This window comes from Littorina saxatilis, linkage group LG6 (genome assembly GCF_037325665.1).
Source record: "Littorina saxatilis isolate snail1 linkage group LG6, US_GU_Lsax_2.0, whole genome shotgun sequence".
Taxonomy (NCBI): Eukaryota; Metazoa; Mollusca; class Gastropoda; order Littorinimorpha; family Littorinidae; genus Littorina; species Littorina saxatilis.
In genome coordinates, this window is record NC_090250.1 from 21,153,805 (window position 1) to 21,168,609 (window position 14,805).

Consider the following 14,805-nt stretch of genomic DNA (forward strand, 5'->3'; position numbering starts at 1 on the left):
CTCTGTCTTCTCTGTGTCTCTGGCTCTCTATCTCTGTCTTCTCTGTGTCTCTGGCTTTCTCTGTGTCCCTCTGTGTTGTCTTTCTGTCTCTGTCTGTCTTTGTCTGTGTCTCTCTCCCTCTCTCTCCCTCTCTCTCCCTCTCTCTCCCTCTCTCTCATCCCTCTCCCCCCTCTCTCTATATATCTCCACCCCTCTCTCTCTCTCTCTCTCTCGCTCTGTCTGTCTGTCTGTCTGTCTCTCTGTCTCTCTCTCTCTCTCTCTCTCTCTCTCTCTCTCTCTCTCTCTTCCCCCCCCCCCGCGAGTGTTATAGTCTGAGAAATGCATTTCATCTCTCAGCCAATCTAGCTTTTTATCGCGCAATGCGTAAGGCTTTGTTACGATCGTAACTCATGGAGAGTTACGTCCAGGGAGGGAAGCCAGTCGGGATCTAATATTGAAATCATCTCGAATTGATATTTCACCCAGGGACCGAGGTCCAGGATTTCTCGACAATCAATTGTTCTTCTGGCAATGTTCCCCTGACTTAAGTTTTTGTCTCTGGCCCCTGAAGCAAATTTACTCGGAAACGATCGAAAGCAAAAGGGAGGAAATTAGCGCCAAAAAGGATATATATGTGTGGAGTAAGTAATGTAGGGACTAAGCGAGAAGGACAAAAGAGGGTGGATGGTATCGAAAATAAAGGGAAACTCATGGAATAATAATAATGGATATTTGTTATAGCGCATAATCATATATATGCTCAATACGCTTTACAATATTAATTTCTGCCGTGTGAGATGGAATTTTTTTACACAATATATCACGCATTCACATCGGCCAGCAAACCTCAAGCCTATTAGGGCGAGCATTCACATTTCACGGCCTTTATTCCAAGTCACACGGGTATTTTGGTGGACATTTTTATCTACGCCTATACAATTTTGCCAGGAAAGACCCTTTTGTCAATCGTGGGATCTTTAACGTGCACACCCCAATGTAGTGTACACGAAGGGACCTCGGTTTTTCGTCTCATCCGAAAGACTAGCACTTGAACCCACCACCTAGGTTAGGAAAGGGGGGAGAAAATTGCTAACGCCCTGACCCAGGGTCGAACTCGCAACCTCTCGCTTCCGAGGCAAGTGCGTTTACCACTCGGCCACAGGCAAGAGACAAATAGGGAGGATGGAAGGAGCGAGGGTGGGGAAAGAAGAGAGGAGAGAGAGAGAGAGAGAGAGAGAGAGAGAGAGAGCGAGAGAGAGAGCGAGAGAGGAGAAAGAGAGGAGAAAGAGAGAGAGAGAGAGAGAGAGAGAGAGAGAGAGAGAGGGGGAGAGAGAGAGGGAGAGAGAGAGAGAGAGAGAGGGGAAAGAGAGGGGAAAGAGAGGAGAGAGAGAGAGAGAGAGAGAGAGAGCGAGAGAGGGGAAAGAGAGAGAGAGAGAGAGAGAGAGAGAGAGACAGAGAGAGAGAGAGAGAGAGACAGAGATTCTTCTTCTTCGTCGTTCACTAGATGGAGATGCCAATCGCCCGCACGAAAGCAGCTGTCCTCTGTAGGTCCTCCAGGCCGCCGAAGAGCTTGACCCTCAGTGGTACTGGTTCCGGCCACGATGCCTGCCTGGGAGCGTCATGGAGTCGGCAGTTCTGCAGAGAGAGAGAGCGAGAGAGGGGAAAGAGAGGGGAAAGAGAGGAGAGAGAGAGAGAGAGAGAGAGAGAGAGAGAGAGAGAGAGAGAGAGAGAGAGAGAGAGCAAATAAAAAAAACATTGAAAGCTAGAAACAAGAGCCTCCTTCAACACAGTTGTTCCTCAAAGTCTCATGTTTCTTCAGAATTTCTGTGTCTTTTTACATCTTCTCTATGCAGGAAAACAAGAAACCTGCCGGATAACAGAGAACCCCTATCAGAGGTCTGTGTCGAAACTGAACCTTTGTGTTCTGTGATTGAGGTGAAGAGGGAAAAATACACCGATGAAAAGAGAAACCTAATTGAATCCGCTTTGATGCCCGCTATTTATTCTTCCACTTTTTCCTCCCTTGAGAATGGGAAGGAAAGTAACGAGTTCGTGGCCTGATTGCGATTGCTTGATCACTTCTTAAAGGGTTGTATCGAGCTGTCCCTAGAACAAAAACGTCACCGCATTAAATTGTTGCATAGATGATTTATTTCTTTGTTGCTTAAGTTCCAAGCGTCTTGCAAACACGATTAAGCCCTTGTCTATTTCTTATGTATTACACACACCCAAAACAACAACGACGACGACGACGACAGTTTCCTTTCTATTACTCATCCCCTTAAAATGATGACGACGACGATGACGACGACGACGACGAAGACAACAACAACTTATTTACACCAAGGTTCATCTATTGTTGCTGAATTTCTAAGCCTATTGCAAACATTTGTAGGCCTGCAGACATTTCCTGAACTAGAGAGGTGCTGTATTTAGCTGGATAATTGCACATTCGCATGCGACATAAACTTGTTGGAACTTTGGCTACAAGTAACCTTACTCTATTTCGTTCGAACATTCCATTCTTTTCGTAACTTTAAGAGGAAACTGCTTGCCAGATCGTTGAAATACATGGCAGAGTCTTTCTTAGGCTAGACTTGTGTTTCCCTGGAGGATCAAGTAATTCCTATGCCTGGCACAAAGGATTGGACTGCAGCTGCAAAATATAATTCTTCACAGTGAACACGAAAGCTAAACCGTTGTTGTCCTTTTGGGACGGATTGAATAAACGTTAGAATACAGCGCGGTTTCTTTTTCCTCGTAATTTTTGTTAAACCTGACGACAATTGTACAGACGTCGTTAGGACGAGGGCATTAGTTCTGTGTTTTCGCGAAGGAAAAAAGTTGACGACAAAAGGAAACTAAGAAGTTGGAAAGAAAAAGAAAACAAAACTTGACTAAATGTAAAAAGACGAAGAAAAAAAACAACAACGAGGAGAATGAATAAGAATAAAAATGGAAAATTAGGAGGTGGAGGAACAAAAGGAACAACCAGTATGCTCTGTGTGATGTCTCGGGCGAGCATGGTGTTAGCACAACGATGGTCTTTTTGACAAGCTTGATAAACTATGGACAAGAAACCACGTTTGACAGAACGGAATTGTCAATTAACATGCACAGACAGATGAAAGAACCCCCAAAACACAGCAGCAAATTGAAAACAAACATCCCTAGAACATGAACACGGACAGACAAAAGTAAAACACTCGGAAGAAAGGCGCAAACAGCCCGAAAGTAAAACGGTCTGAACAGAGGCACGATCTTCCAAAAAGTAAAAACGCTTTCTTTTTTCCACAGAGACGCAAAAATCCGGAAAATAAAAACGCTTTGAACACAGACAAAAACATTCGAAAAGAAGACACACAGACATTTAGAAAAAAAACAACACTCACACAAACGAGAGTGATTCAAAATTAGTATCCGAAAAGGTGAGAAACAAAGTTTTGAACAGAGACACATTCAACGAAAACTAAAAACGTCTTCAATAGAGTTAAAACATCCAAAAGGCAACAGCGATACACACAGATACAACACATCCAAAAACGTTAAGACACTTTGACCAGAGGCACAAATTGCCAAGAAACAGAAACGCTTTGAACAACAAGAAACCCAAAGCGTTGCTGTCCAAACGAGAGAAGCTTAACCCCTGAGCCACCTTCGTCCCTGGGGTGACCGTTGTGTGTTGAGACAGGGACTCCGGGACTCTGGCTCCCTCTCCAATCAACCCAAGGGATGGGAAAGAAAAGCCAGAGCCATAAAACACTCTCCTCTCTTGATCAAGTTAAAGACAACCCTTTTTTGCGAAACAATTAGCACTAAATCAAATTTGACTCCTCCGGGAATTTCTGCGCTGCGCATGCGTCAGGAATTCCCTGTCTTCCTCCTGTCTTCGAACCGACGAGCTTTTTGGCAGAGACATGTATGGGCGACTTGTGTTCGATTGCACGAAATAAGATGTCTTGATCAGTAGGACGAAAAAACTGTGTGTGTGTGTGCGTGGGCGTGCGCGTGCGTGCTTGCGTTCGTGCGTGTGTGCGTGCGTGCGTGCGTGCGTGCGTGTATGTATGTTCATAGTGGTGGAAGAGTTGGGAAAACCATACCCTGTTGAACTCTGTTTCGATTTTTGTAGAACAAAATTAAGCTTCTTATCGCACTTTTCCCCACTAAGCTAAACCAGCCTTTACTGGAGACTTATACTGAAGGTATTGACATCTCATGTGCAAAAAGGCGGTAGGACTTTTTAGAAGGGCTCAGGACATGATTCGGAAATACACTGCTAAAGTGCGCAAGAGTGTGAAAGAAGCTCGATAAAGTTGGACGATGCGTTTGTCTGAGAAACGATATTTTTTTAATTACACGACATTTTTTTATTTTTTTTAAAGGCAACATTGTACACGCAATGATAGTGTTACATATTCGTGTTATGTATTTTTGCCCTTATTGCTGTTATTACAGATTTGGCAAACTACAAGCTCTAGCAACGCCTTTTGACGCCGTTCGGCTTATGTTGTCTTGGTAGCTTACTTGACAAATACTAAACGTAAAAACACATGTATTTTCGTGCCTTTATGTTCAAGATAGTGTCATTGTTATCACGCGTAAACGAACTCCTAGTAGAACCGAAACCCCCCGCGGGTTAGGGGGAAGAATTTACCCGATGCTCCCCAGCATGTCGTAAGAGGCGACTAACGGATTCTGTTTCTCTTTTTACCCTTGTTAAGTGTTTCTTGTATAGAATATAGTAAATTTTTGTAAAGATTTTAGTCAAGCAGTATGTAAGAAATGTTAAGTCCTTTGTACTGGAAACTTGCATTCTCCCAGTAAGGTAATACATTGTACTACGTTGCAAGCCCCTGGAGCAAATTTTTGATTAGTGCTTTTGTGAACAAGAAACAATTGACAAGTGGCTCTATCCCATCTCCCCCCTTTCCCTGTCGCGATATAACCTTCGTGGTTGAAAACGACGTTAAACACCAAATAAAGAAAGTAGAACCGAAGGTTTTTTTGTTATGAAAAGGCAGTTCGTGTAAAGGAAAGGGAGGGAAGAAGGGAGGGCGGGGAGAACTCTTTGAGAAGAAGCAGAAAGGAGAACGGGAAGAATGTGGAGAATCGTCGAAATTAAAGACAATTGTGTGTGTGGCTTTCAACAAAAAAAAAGAAAAAAAATGCAGCAAGGACCGCAGAGGTTGGAGACCCGTAATGCTGTTAACTTAATGAAGGGTGGGGAGCAAGGGGAGGGTCTGCCATTGTTGCCAGCCGCCAAAATGAGCTTGCCTTCAGCTGGGACCGCGCTAATCAATGATGAAACGCAGCATTATACAAGCCTTTCGTCACTTGACGTAACGCGTCTTCTGTGGACAATTGTCATTCTTCGTCTTCTTCTGTGGGGATAGAAGTGTTGGACCTCTTGGGGGGGGGGGGGGGGGGGGGGCTTGGTAGAAGTTGGAGGGATTTGGGGATGGAGTCTGGTACCGCGTAAGAGGATTATGCGGGGCGAAGCACTGACGCGTCGATATTGAGCAGTGTTACCGCTCTGCTGACTGAGACCGTCCAGAAGTAGCATTGGCAATGACAGCTTTTTTGTGGTATTAAAACATGATAGGTGAATAAATGGAACACAATACAATACAATCCAATACAATAGAATACAATGCAATGCAATACCATGCCATATGATGAGATGCGATGCGATGCGATGCGATGCGATGCGATGCGATGCGATGCGATGCGATGCGATACAATACGATACGATACGATACGATACGATACAATACAGTACAATACAATACAATACAATAAAATACAGAAACTTCGAAATAACCTGGTATTGAGAGTGTTTCAAATTAACAATCTACATACACAACAGACAATTAATATTAGAAGATGAGAAATGAAATTCAGGCTGTGGCTGCTTTTTTGTTCCTCGTGAGATGATATGAAGTTTTTTTCTGTAGAGTATGGGCCTTTTAAAAAAAAGATGTTACTGTGTGGTGGCATGGTATTAACAGAATTTCAAATATAATTTTAAGAAATTTTATTCTGAACACATGCCTAAAACGCGATATTAGGACAACGTGTGAAACAGGGAATTTTGGGTCTGCTGCGTTACTGTGGACCAGTAGGAAGGAGAGCGTGCAAAAAAAATAAAAAATTGAGAACCAACATTTGTTTTTCTTCTGAACAAACTGAAACTTGCGGCTCATCGGATCGGAGGGTCAAGGGGGGGGGGGGGGGTGCGGAGGAGGGGGAAAATGTGATCGTTGGAGGAGACAAAATGCGAATTGTCAGAATATTCAAGCAATCGTTGAACCGTCCGGTGTCATCTTCCGCCTTTCAGTCTCTCTCCAACGCCCCCCTCCTTCTTCTTCCCTTTCTCCCCCACCCCCCGGTCGTTCCCTCTCCCCCCCCCCCGGCCCCCTCTCCACCGTAGATTCTCTATTCTGCTTGTGTCAGCGTAGGCGTGTTTGTACATGCACTTTATGTGCAACAAAGATCGAGTTTCAACGTCATGCCATCTAACACAATTAAAGGCCAATATTCCGGCTTTTTATGATATCACTTTGGAGAATCGTTACATTAACTGACTGAGCGATTGATTGGTTGAATGTTGGACTAATTGATAAAGTGATTGGCTGTGGTTAGTTAATTGATTGATCGATCAATCGATTCATTTACTGATTAGCTGGGTGGTTGGTATGTTTATTGGTTGCTTAATATATAGGTGTTTTTTTTAATATTTAGCTTAAAATTGAGCATATAAGATATGTTTGCTTATTGATTGACTGACTGATTAACATTATTATTATTGTCTGATTTTTATTCCTACTGTGATAAATAAAAGGAGAAACGGGCGGATTGACTGATTTGGCTGACTGACCCACGGACTGATCAATTGATTGATTGACTGAAAGAGTGATTTGAGGACTCAAGACTCAAGATTTCAAGACTCAACATGTTACTGTTCTCATAAAAACAAGGACAATTGCCATGTAGTGAATGATTTACTGACCGACTGATCGATCGATTGATTGATTTTGTGTATGTGTGCTTGCAGCGTCAACTGTACACGCTGAAGGTGACTGCACGTGACGGGGGCAGCCCTCCACGGGTCAGCGAGACCATCGTCTACATGAACGTCATCGACGTCAACGACAACCAGCCCGAGTTTGACCCGGCGTCCTACAGCCAGATGGTGTATGAGAACGTCAACATCAGCACGACCGTCATCAACGTCTCTGCCACTGACGTCGACTCGGGTAAGTTTTGTGCGCGCATGATTTAAAAAAGAAATCGGAATAGTGGCAATTTTGGACAGAATGAGTGTTTCATGTCAATTTAAAAAAACCTATCTTTTCTCATTTAACACTCTCCCCTTTTAATGCTGTCTTGTATTTTGGCTGCGTGCAGCAACTGTCTGTCATTGAATACAAGCGTCGCAGCCAAAAACCGGCAGAAAAAAAGCCTGGATTTTGTTCATTGAAATCAGTAAGGCAGTGCAGTTGTAATTCGAGACACGTGAGCTATTACGCAACCGTATTTTCATTACCTCGATAAAAAAAAGGGCTCCGCAGCCCATCAAGCTGATGAATTTGATCCCACGGAGAGAGCGAGGGATGCGCATGTTAATAATTTTGAGAGAGATAATCCCCGGTATCGGCTGCAGATGGAGTTCCTGTGTTAACGGATAGAGATGTCACGACTAATTTCTCTGACCCGCAGGAATCGACTGGATTTGCATATGCTGTGGTTGGGCTTAACGGGAAATGGAGGATTCTGGGATGGTGTTGGTTTTCTCATACTTGGTTGAGTAAGATGTTCTGTTTCGTTTTTTTGTTATATGATTGCTGATATCTTTGGCTTGGTGGTAAAAAAAATCGAGCGATAGTTTTTGTTTGGCACTTGATAGGGCTGGCTAAGTAAGATGCTCTGTTTCATTTTTCTTTTCGATGATTGCTGATATCTGGCTTGGTGGTAAAGAAATCACGCGATTGTTTCTGTTTGTTTGTTTATTGTTTTGTTACGAGCGTATCGGTTATGCAGGATCGTCTCATAACGCAAGATTATTGAATAATATAAAAATATTCTACGATAATGCCGTTTTTGACGTCTTGCAGCTCACAGAGCCATTTTGTTTCTTATTGTCTCATTTCCAGTTTATGAAGCAATTCGGCTTTTAAGTTCCAACATCCAGAGATAACGTATTGCTTATTTACAGCCCTTGTATGGCTAAACAAAATCAAGTTCTAATGCGAAGACGATAACACATCAAGGAATATGAACATAATCTGAGGTTGTGACGTTTCTGATGGTCTTGCTCGAAAAGTCTTTTCGCTTCTTGTTTTCTGATTGTCAGTTTCTCCGCTTGTTCTTGGAGCTTCATGCTAAGCTCCTAATTTGCAAGAAATGTAGAAATGTGATAATGGATTATGGAGATATTTCACAATTATGCTGTTTCCGACAATTGACAGCCTCAAACAATGTTTGCAGATTTCCCCTCATTTCTGTGATTGTCAGTTTTACAGGCAGTTTTTCAAATAACAAACTCCTGCTCTAACGTGACAGAAGTTCTGTTTTGTGTTATCGTGAATTCTAAGCACATTCTACGAATATGATGTGGTGTTATATTGACACTATAAAACGGGTTATGATTCCATTTAATAAAACAGCTAATTTTTAGAAAGTCTGTTAACTTCCAAATCCATTTATAGAATAAAAGCAACGACATATTTATGTTTCGGAATATAACCAGCTTCAGATGTTTCTGATAATTGACACTCTCTGAAAATGTTTTTCCCTTTTCCTTGCTTTTCTTTAATTGAAAAATTGTCGTGAGAACTCTTTTCGATAAAAAAAACCCAACCAAGATTGACTTGATAGTAGTGCAGTTTTCCATTGTGACTACCAATCTGAAAATACTTTAAATATCTTTTTTCCCAACCTCTCTTAATTGTCTAACGCGATCTGAAACTCATTTAGAAACAGCTTTACGTGAGTGTTATTTCAGATTTATCTACAAATCTCACCGTTCAAAACTGACTTTTGTAAGTCGTTTCATGCTGACAATTAAAACGAATCCCAGTAAAACCCTTGACTTTACTTGTTGCAAAATCAAAGAGATCTTCAGATCCATAACGATACGGTTTGAGAGTTCCGCACCTTATTAAAATGCCACCTGTGGTTTGTGACAGAGGGGAGTCAGTCGAGCGTTATGGATGTATGGGATTTAGATCAGCTTGACACAGATGCGCTGATGCTAGTTACCGGCGACATATGGTCCGAGCAGGATCTAAAAAGCGAAATCGAGCACTGAAATAGGCTATAGAATTCACAATAACGACCTGTATGTTGTATGAAAAAATGCAAGGTGCTTTTTGTATTTAACTGTTTGATAGTACTTTTCTCCGTCTTTGTATGTGGGTGTACGTGGGGGAGGGGGGATGCGTTTCTTGTTCGTCCTTTACTTGCAGTATTATCTTTCCTTCCTTAACCTTGGCTTTTTCTTCCCTTCTTGCCTTGACTTCTTCGTTCTAATCCTATGCCATTGAAGGCCAACACGTTTGCCGACAAAAAGGCGTCATTCACAGATTTGCCAAGCCATGATTATCTGTGACAATGACAATATCCTTTCAGTGCACACATATTGAATAACTGAAGCACTGTATTAAAAACTCGTCAAGCGTATAGAATTTGAAAATACCTGACATTGAACATGTTTTAAGCCTATCTTCGATGGGAACTAAACGTGTCCAGAAGAGAAGGGGGGGGGGGGGGGGGGGCAGTTGTGTTATCAGGGGGTGGGGGAGGGTTTCGTGGAAGTGTGGTGCGGTTAGGTGAGGGATGGAAGAAAAAAGAAATAAAATATAAAAATAAATAGTTAGGTTAGGTTAGGTTTTTGGGGTGTTGGTGAGCAGAACTATTTTTTTCTATTGGTTTAAGCGTGTGTATTTACTTTTCGCTGTACACAATCGTTTCATACAAAAAAACAAAAAGAACAATAACAAGAAAAATGCTTATTGACACGTTCTAAAAATGATAGACAAATAAAAAGATTTTCTATCTAAACGCTGTTTAAGATAACATATGGAAGTGAGGAATTAGGGGGTTGGAGGAGAGAGAGAGAGAGGGGGGGGGGGGGGGGGCCGACGGAGAACAGTTGATGTTTCTATTTGAAACGCCTTTTACTATAATCTGATTTGAGTTTGTTTTGTGAATGGGTTTCACCATTTCACGATTTTGTTTCAAGGGCCATGTCACAGCTTGCACTGTGCATTGTACTTGTTGTGAAAGGGTGTGAGTGAGTGCAGGAAAAACATCAGACAACTCAGAACATGTTTTGTTCAAGGACCTCTAATAAGATTATGAATTGATACGTTGTAACAGGGTTTGAACTAAACTGATGAGAAGAGAGAGAGAAAGAGAGAGAGAGAGAGAGAGAGAGAGAGAGAGAGAGAGAGAGAGAGAGAGAGAGAGAGAGAGAGAGAGAGGGGGTAACAGACTGACAGACTGACAGACAGACAGACAGAAGCCCCCACCTCCACCCCTACCCCATTGTTATTATTTCTCGTGGAGCGACCTTTCCACCTCTGCACACAGTAATGTCCCTTTTCTGTTCTGAGACAAACTTCCCCTTCGACTACTCTTTCTTTGGTTATTAATGATTATGCGTCTCGCAGTGTGTCTCTTAGTGCATATAGATACTGGTCTCCGTATATTCCTGAAGGTAGTTAAACGGTCCGTCTGCATGACTTACACTTACTGGCAGGATTTGTATGCGCGTATACCATGGAAGAGAATTCCTGTATTTGCATAATATTCGCGAATTTGCATAATTACATGCGTAGCTGTATTCGGTTATGTGTTATGTGCAGACAGTTTTGTACCAAAGAACCTTTCTGGAACAGTTAGTCTTGTTGAATGTCTTGTGTGCTGAAAGTTTGATGCTCTTCAGTTCTTCATTCCTGCTTCTGGTTTTGCTGCTTTTCTTTGCTTTTTTCAGAGTTAAAAGCATAAGTATTATTATTGTTTCGCCCCTCCCCGTCCCCCCCCCCCCCATCAAAAAAAAAAAAGAAAAAATGAAAAGAGATCTATAGAATGAAATCAACAGAAAAAAACGGCCAAACATGTAAAAGCCAACTCGTGTCGTCTGCGAGTGTATGTGGGAGTCGTTGACCACGAACGCAGAAGAAGAAGAAGAAGAAGAAGGAGTACCGACCTTAGCAAGTGGTCATGTGACGATCGAAGTTTTGGGCGTATTCTTTGACAGAAGTAATCTTTTTGTTAGAGACGGAATTAACTCTAATAATTAATCTCTTGTGACCACCGTGCTTCGTTCTCAGTCCTTTTTGATTTATACACTGTCTTGCCCGTTTTTCAGTCAGTCTTTTTTTTTTTTACTGCCAGACCCCTATCACCATCCCGATAGTTTCCGTATTAGAAAGAGCTCAATCTACTTTCTTGCTCTTGTCTGATACAGACTGTCTGATCGTCCGTCTGGTCGTCCGTCTGGTCGTCCGTCTGGTCGTCCGTCTTTGTTTGTTATCGTCTCATCATCAGTATTCTTCTGAATTAAGAGAAACTTCCAAAGAATTCCTCTTCTATATAAATCTCCCTGATCTTTTCATCCTATTTGCATCCTTTTCTCACTCCGTTTTTTTCTGTGACCAACCGTTTTTTCCCGGTCTGAGACGGCGTGTCTAGTCCAGCTGCCTGTCTCTCCCGTTATCTCCACCTTATCTTTGTCATGATCTTGTCAGTCCATGACTTGATGAGTTGAACGTCTTCTGATTTTGTCTCCGTTTTTTTGTCCGTCGTTTATCTGTCACTTTACTTGGTCTCCTGCGGGCAGTGTTGTCCAGCTGCCTGTCTCTCTCTCTCTCGTTATTTCCACCTGAACTTGGTCATGATCTTTTTCGTCCATGACTTGTGGAGTTGAACTTGCTTCTTGTGATTTTCATCCGTCGTTTTTTCTGTAAGGAACTTGATTCTGGTCTCCAACAGAAAGTGTTGTCCAGCTAGCTTTCCGTCTCTCTTGTTATCCCCGCCTTAACTTTGTCACGATCTCTTTCCTTCATGACTTGATGAGTTGAGCTTGTTTCCGGTGATCTTTTCTGCCTTTTCTCATCGGTCGTTTTTCTGGGACTATCTCTTTTTCTGGTGTCAGACGCGTGTCCAGCTATAGTTGCCTCTCTCTCTCTCGTTGTCTCCTCTTAACTTTGTAATTATCTTTTTCTTTCGTGACATTGATGAGCTGGACTTGCTTCCTGAATGCCTGATATGCTCAGTCCAGCTCCGGACGTCTGTGAGGATGATCTGAAATTTGAAATCAGCTGTCCTCTGTCGCTGGTTCCGTCAATGTCCGAGCAGGGACAGTGTCCAGCGTCCGGCCATCCATTTTTGTCCCGGTCGTATCTCAAACAGAAATCCAAAACAAATCTCAGACTGCTAACAAGAAACAAATAACAAGAAAACGAAGTTTTTCGTATCTCAGTCAAATTCAAGAATCAAATGACAAGAAAGGGAAGTTTATCGAACGTGGTTGTATCTCAGTCGACGCTTTTACTCCGGCATTTCTTGTGTCCGCCGTCAGTGTCCAGCCTTCAACCTTATTTTGTTTTCTTAGCATTCGCTTTACTCGCACTTTATATCTTCTCCCCTGCGCCTGTCGCAGAGTATCGTGCTGTGTCGCGTTGAAAGGTCCTTGTCTGCTTCACGCGTCGTCCAATTGAGGCTGGCAGATAAACAGTTGATATTGTTTTGCCGTTTTGTGACACTTTAATGAGACAAGGCGCTGCTTCAATCAATGCACCACCGGTATAAAATAACGCGCGTCTTCCCCCCCTGGGCTCCGTGAAACACAGTGGTCAATATTGACAGAAGCCCCTTTCTCCTCAACCCTCCGGGACTGTTGACAGAGAGACCATCTCTCTCTCTCTCTCTCTCTCTCTCTCTCTCTCTCTCTCTCTCTCTCTCTCTCTCTCTCTCTCCCTTTCTCTCTCTAGTTCTATGCATCTCTCGTTGTCTCTCCCCCTCCTCCCCTATCTCTCTCTTTTTACATTTAGTCAAGTTATGACTAAATGTTTTAACATCGAGGGGGGAATCGAGACGAGGGTCGTGGTGTATGTGTGTGTGTCTGTGCGTGTGTGTGTGTGTGTGTGTGTGTGTGTGTGTGTGTGTGTGTAGAGCGATTCAGACTAAACTACTGGACCGATCTTTATGAAATTTGACATGAGAGTTCCTGGGTATGATATCCCCGGAAGTGTTTTTCATTTTTTCGATAAATCTCTTTGACGACGTCATATCCGGCTTTTCGTGAAAGTTGAGGCGGCATTGTCACGCCCTCATTTTTCAACCAAATTGGTTGAAATTTTGGTCAAGTAATCTTCGACGAAGCCCGGACTTCGGTATTGCATTTCCGCTTGGTGGCTTAAAAATTAATTAATGACTTTGGTCATTAAAAATCTGAAAATTGTAAAAAAATTATTTTTTTATAAAACGATCCAAATTTACGTTCATCTTATTCTCCATCATTTGCTGATTCCAAAAACATATAAATATGTTATATTTGGATTAACAACAAGCTCTGAAAATTAAATATATAAAAATTATTATCAAAATGTTTTTTCGAAATCAATTTAAAAACACTTTCATCTTATTCCTTGTCGGTTCCTGATTCCAAAAACATATAGATATGATATGTTTGGATTAAAAACACGCTCAGAAAGTTAAAACAAAGAGAGGTACAGAAAAGCGTGCTATCCTTCTCAGCGCAACGAATACCCCGCTCTTCTTGTCAATTCCACTGGCACTGCCTTTGCCACGGGCGGTGGAGTGACGATGCTACGAGTATACGGTCTTGCTGCGTTGCGTTGCCTTCAGTTTCATTCTGTGAGTTCGACAGCTACTTGACTAAATGTTGTATTTTCGCCTTACGCGACTTGTTCTCTCTCCCTTTCTCTCTACGGATCTCTCTCTTGAGCTCTCTGTTTCTTTAGCTCTCCCTTCAACTCTCTCTTCCTCGCTCTCTCGCTTTCTCTCCCCTCTCAGTCTCTCACTCACATACTCTCTCTCTCTCCCTCTCTCACATACTCTCTCACTCTCTCCACCTTCCTCATTTCTCTCTCTCTCTCTCTCTCTCTCTCTCTCTCTCTCTCTCTCTCTCTCTCTTTCACACACACATACTCTCTCACTCTCTCCATCTTCCTCATTTCTCTCTCTGTGTCTCTGTCTCTCTCTGTTTCTGTCTCTGTACGCGTAAAATGTTGACAGAGACACTACATCCCCATTTTCTCTTTCGTTCCCTCTCTTCTCTTCTCTCCCCCCTCCCGCTCTCCCCCCCCCCCCCTTCCGATCCCTCAAAGTGTTGACAGACGGCCAGCAAAACAAGATGACCCGTTTTCGCCGGTCGGTGTGTCAGTGGTTCCCGCCATCTTTGGCAGCCATCTTGAAATGAAAAGACATCTCAATTTCCGGCTTTGTTTGTGGCGCGTTTTGTTTGGTCCCTCAGCTGCGACTTCGGACGGAATCTTTTTGTGTAAGTTTTGGCCTTTTGTGGTATCTGGAACTTCGATAGTAGGTCTTCGATTTCCCAGACGGAAAAAAAGTTCTTTCGAAAAGTTGAGAAAAGTTACTTCATTGACTTGGAGAATAAATCGAAATCAGTTTGAAATATGTATACCGTAAAGTGGAATTTGGACCTGAAGTCGAACTTGATCAGATTGCTGAATATAACCTTTTGTTGAGAACGTGTCTTAAGGAGAACAATTGGACTTGAGGGGATTTTGAGCCAATTATTTAGTACAACTGAGTACTAACTATTTAGACTGTCAG

At 42.6% G+C, this 14,805-nt stretch overlaps 1 protein-coding gene across 1 annotated transcript in view; it reads left to right on the forward strand.

The window, feature by feature from the left end:
* Positions 1 to 14,805, forward strand: part of LOC138968732 (cadherin-related tumor suppressor-like) — a 170,316-nt gene that overhangs the window by 69,597 nt on the left and 85,914 nt on the right. The window contains exon 5 of the mRNA XM_070341364.1: positions 7,034 to 7,235. Within this exon, the coding sequence (XP_070197465.1) occupies positions 7,034 to 7,235 (202 nt within the window). The remainder of the gene's footprint in view (positions 1 to 7,033; positions 7,236 to 14,805) is intronic.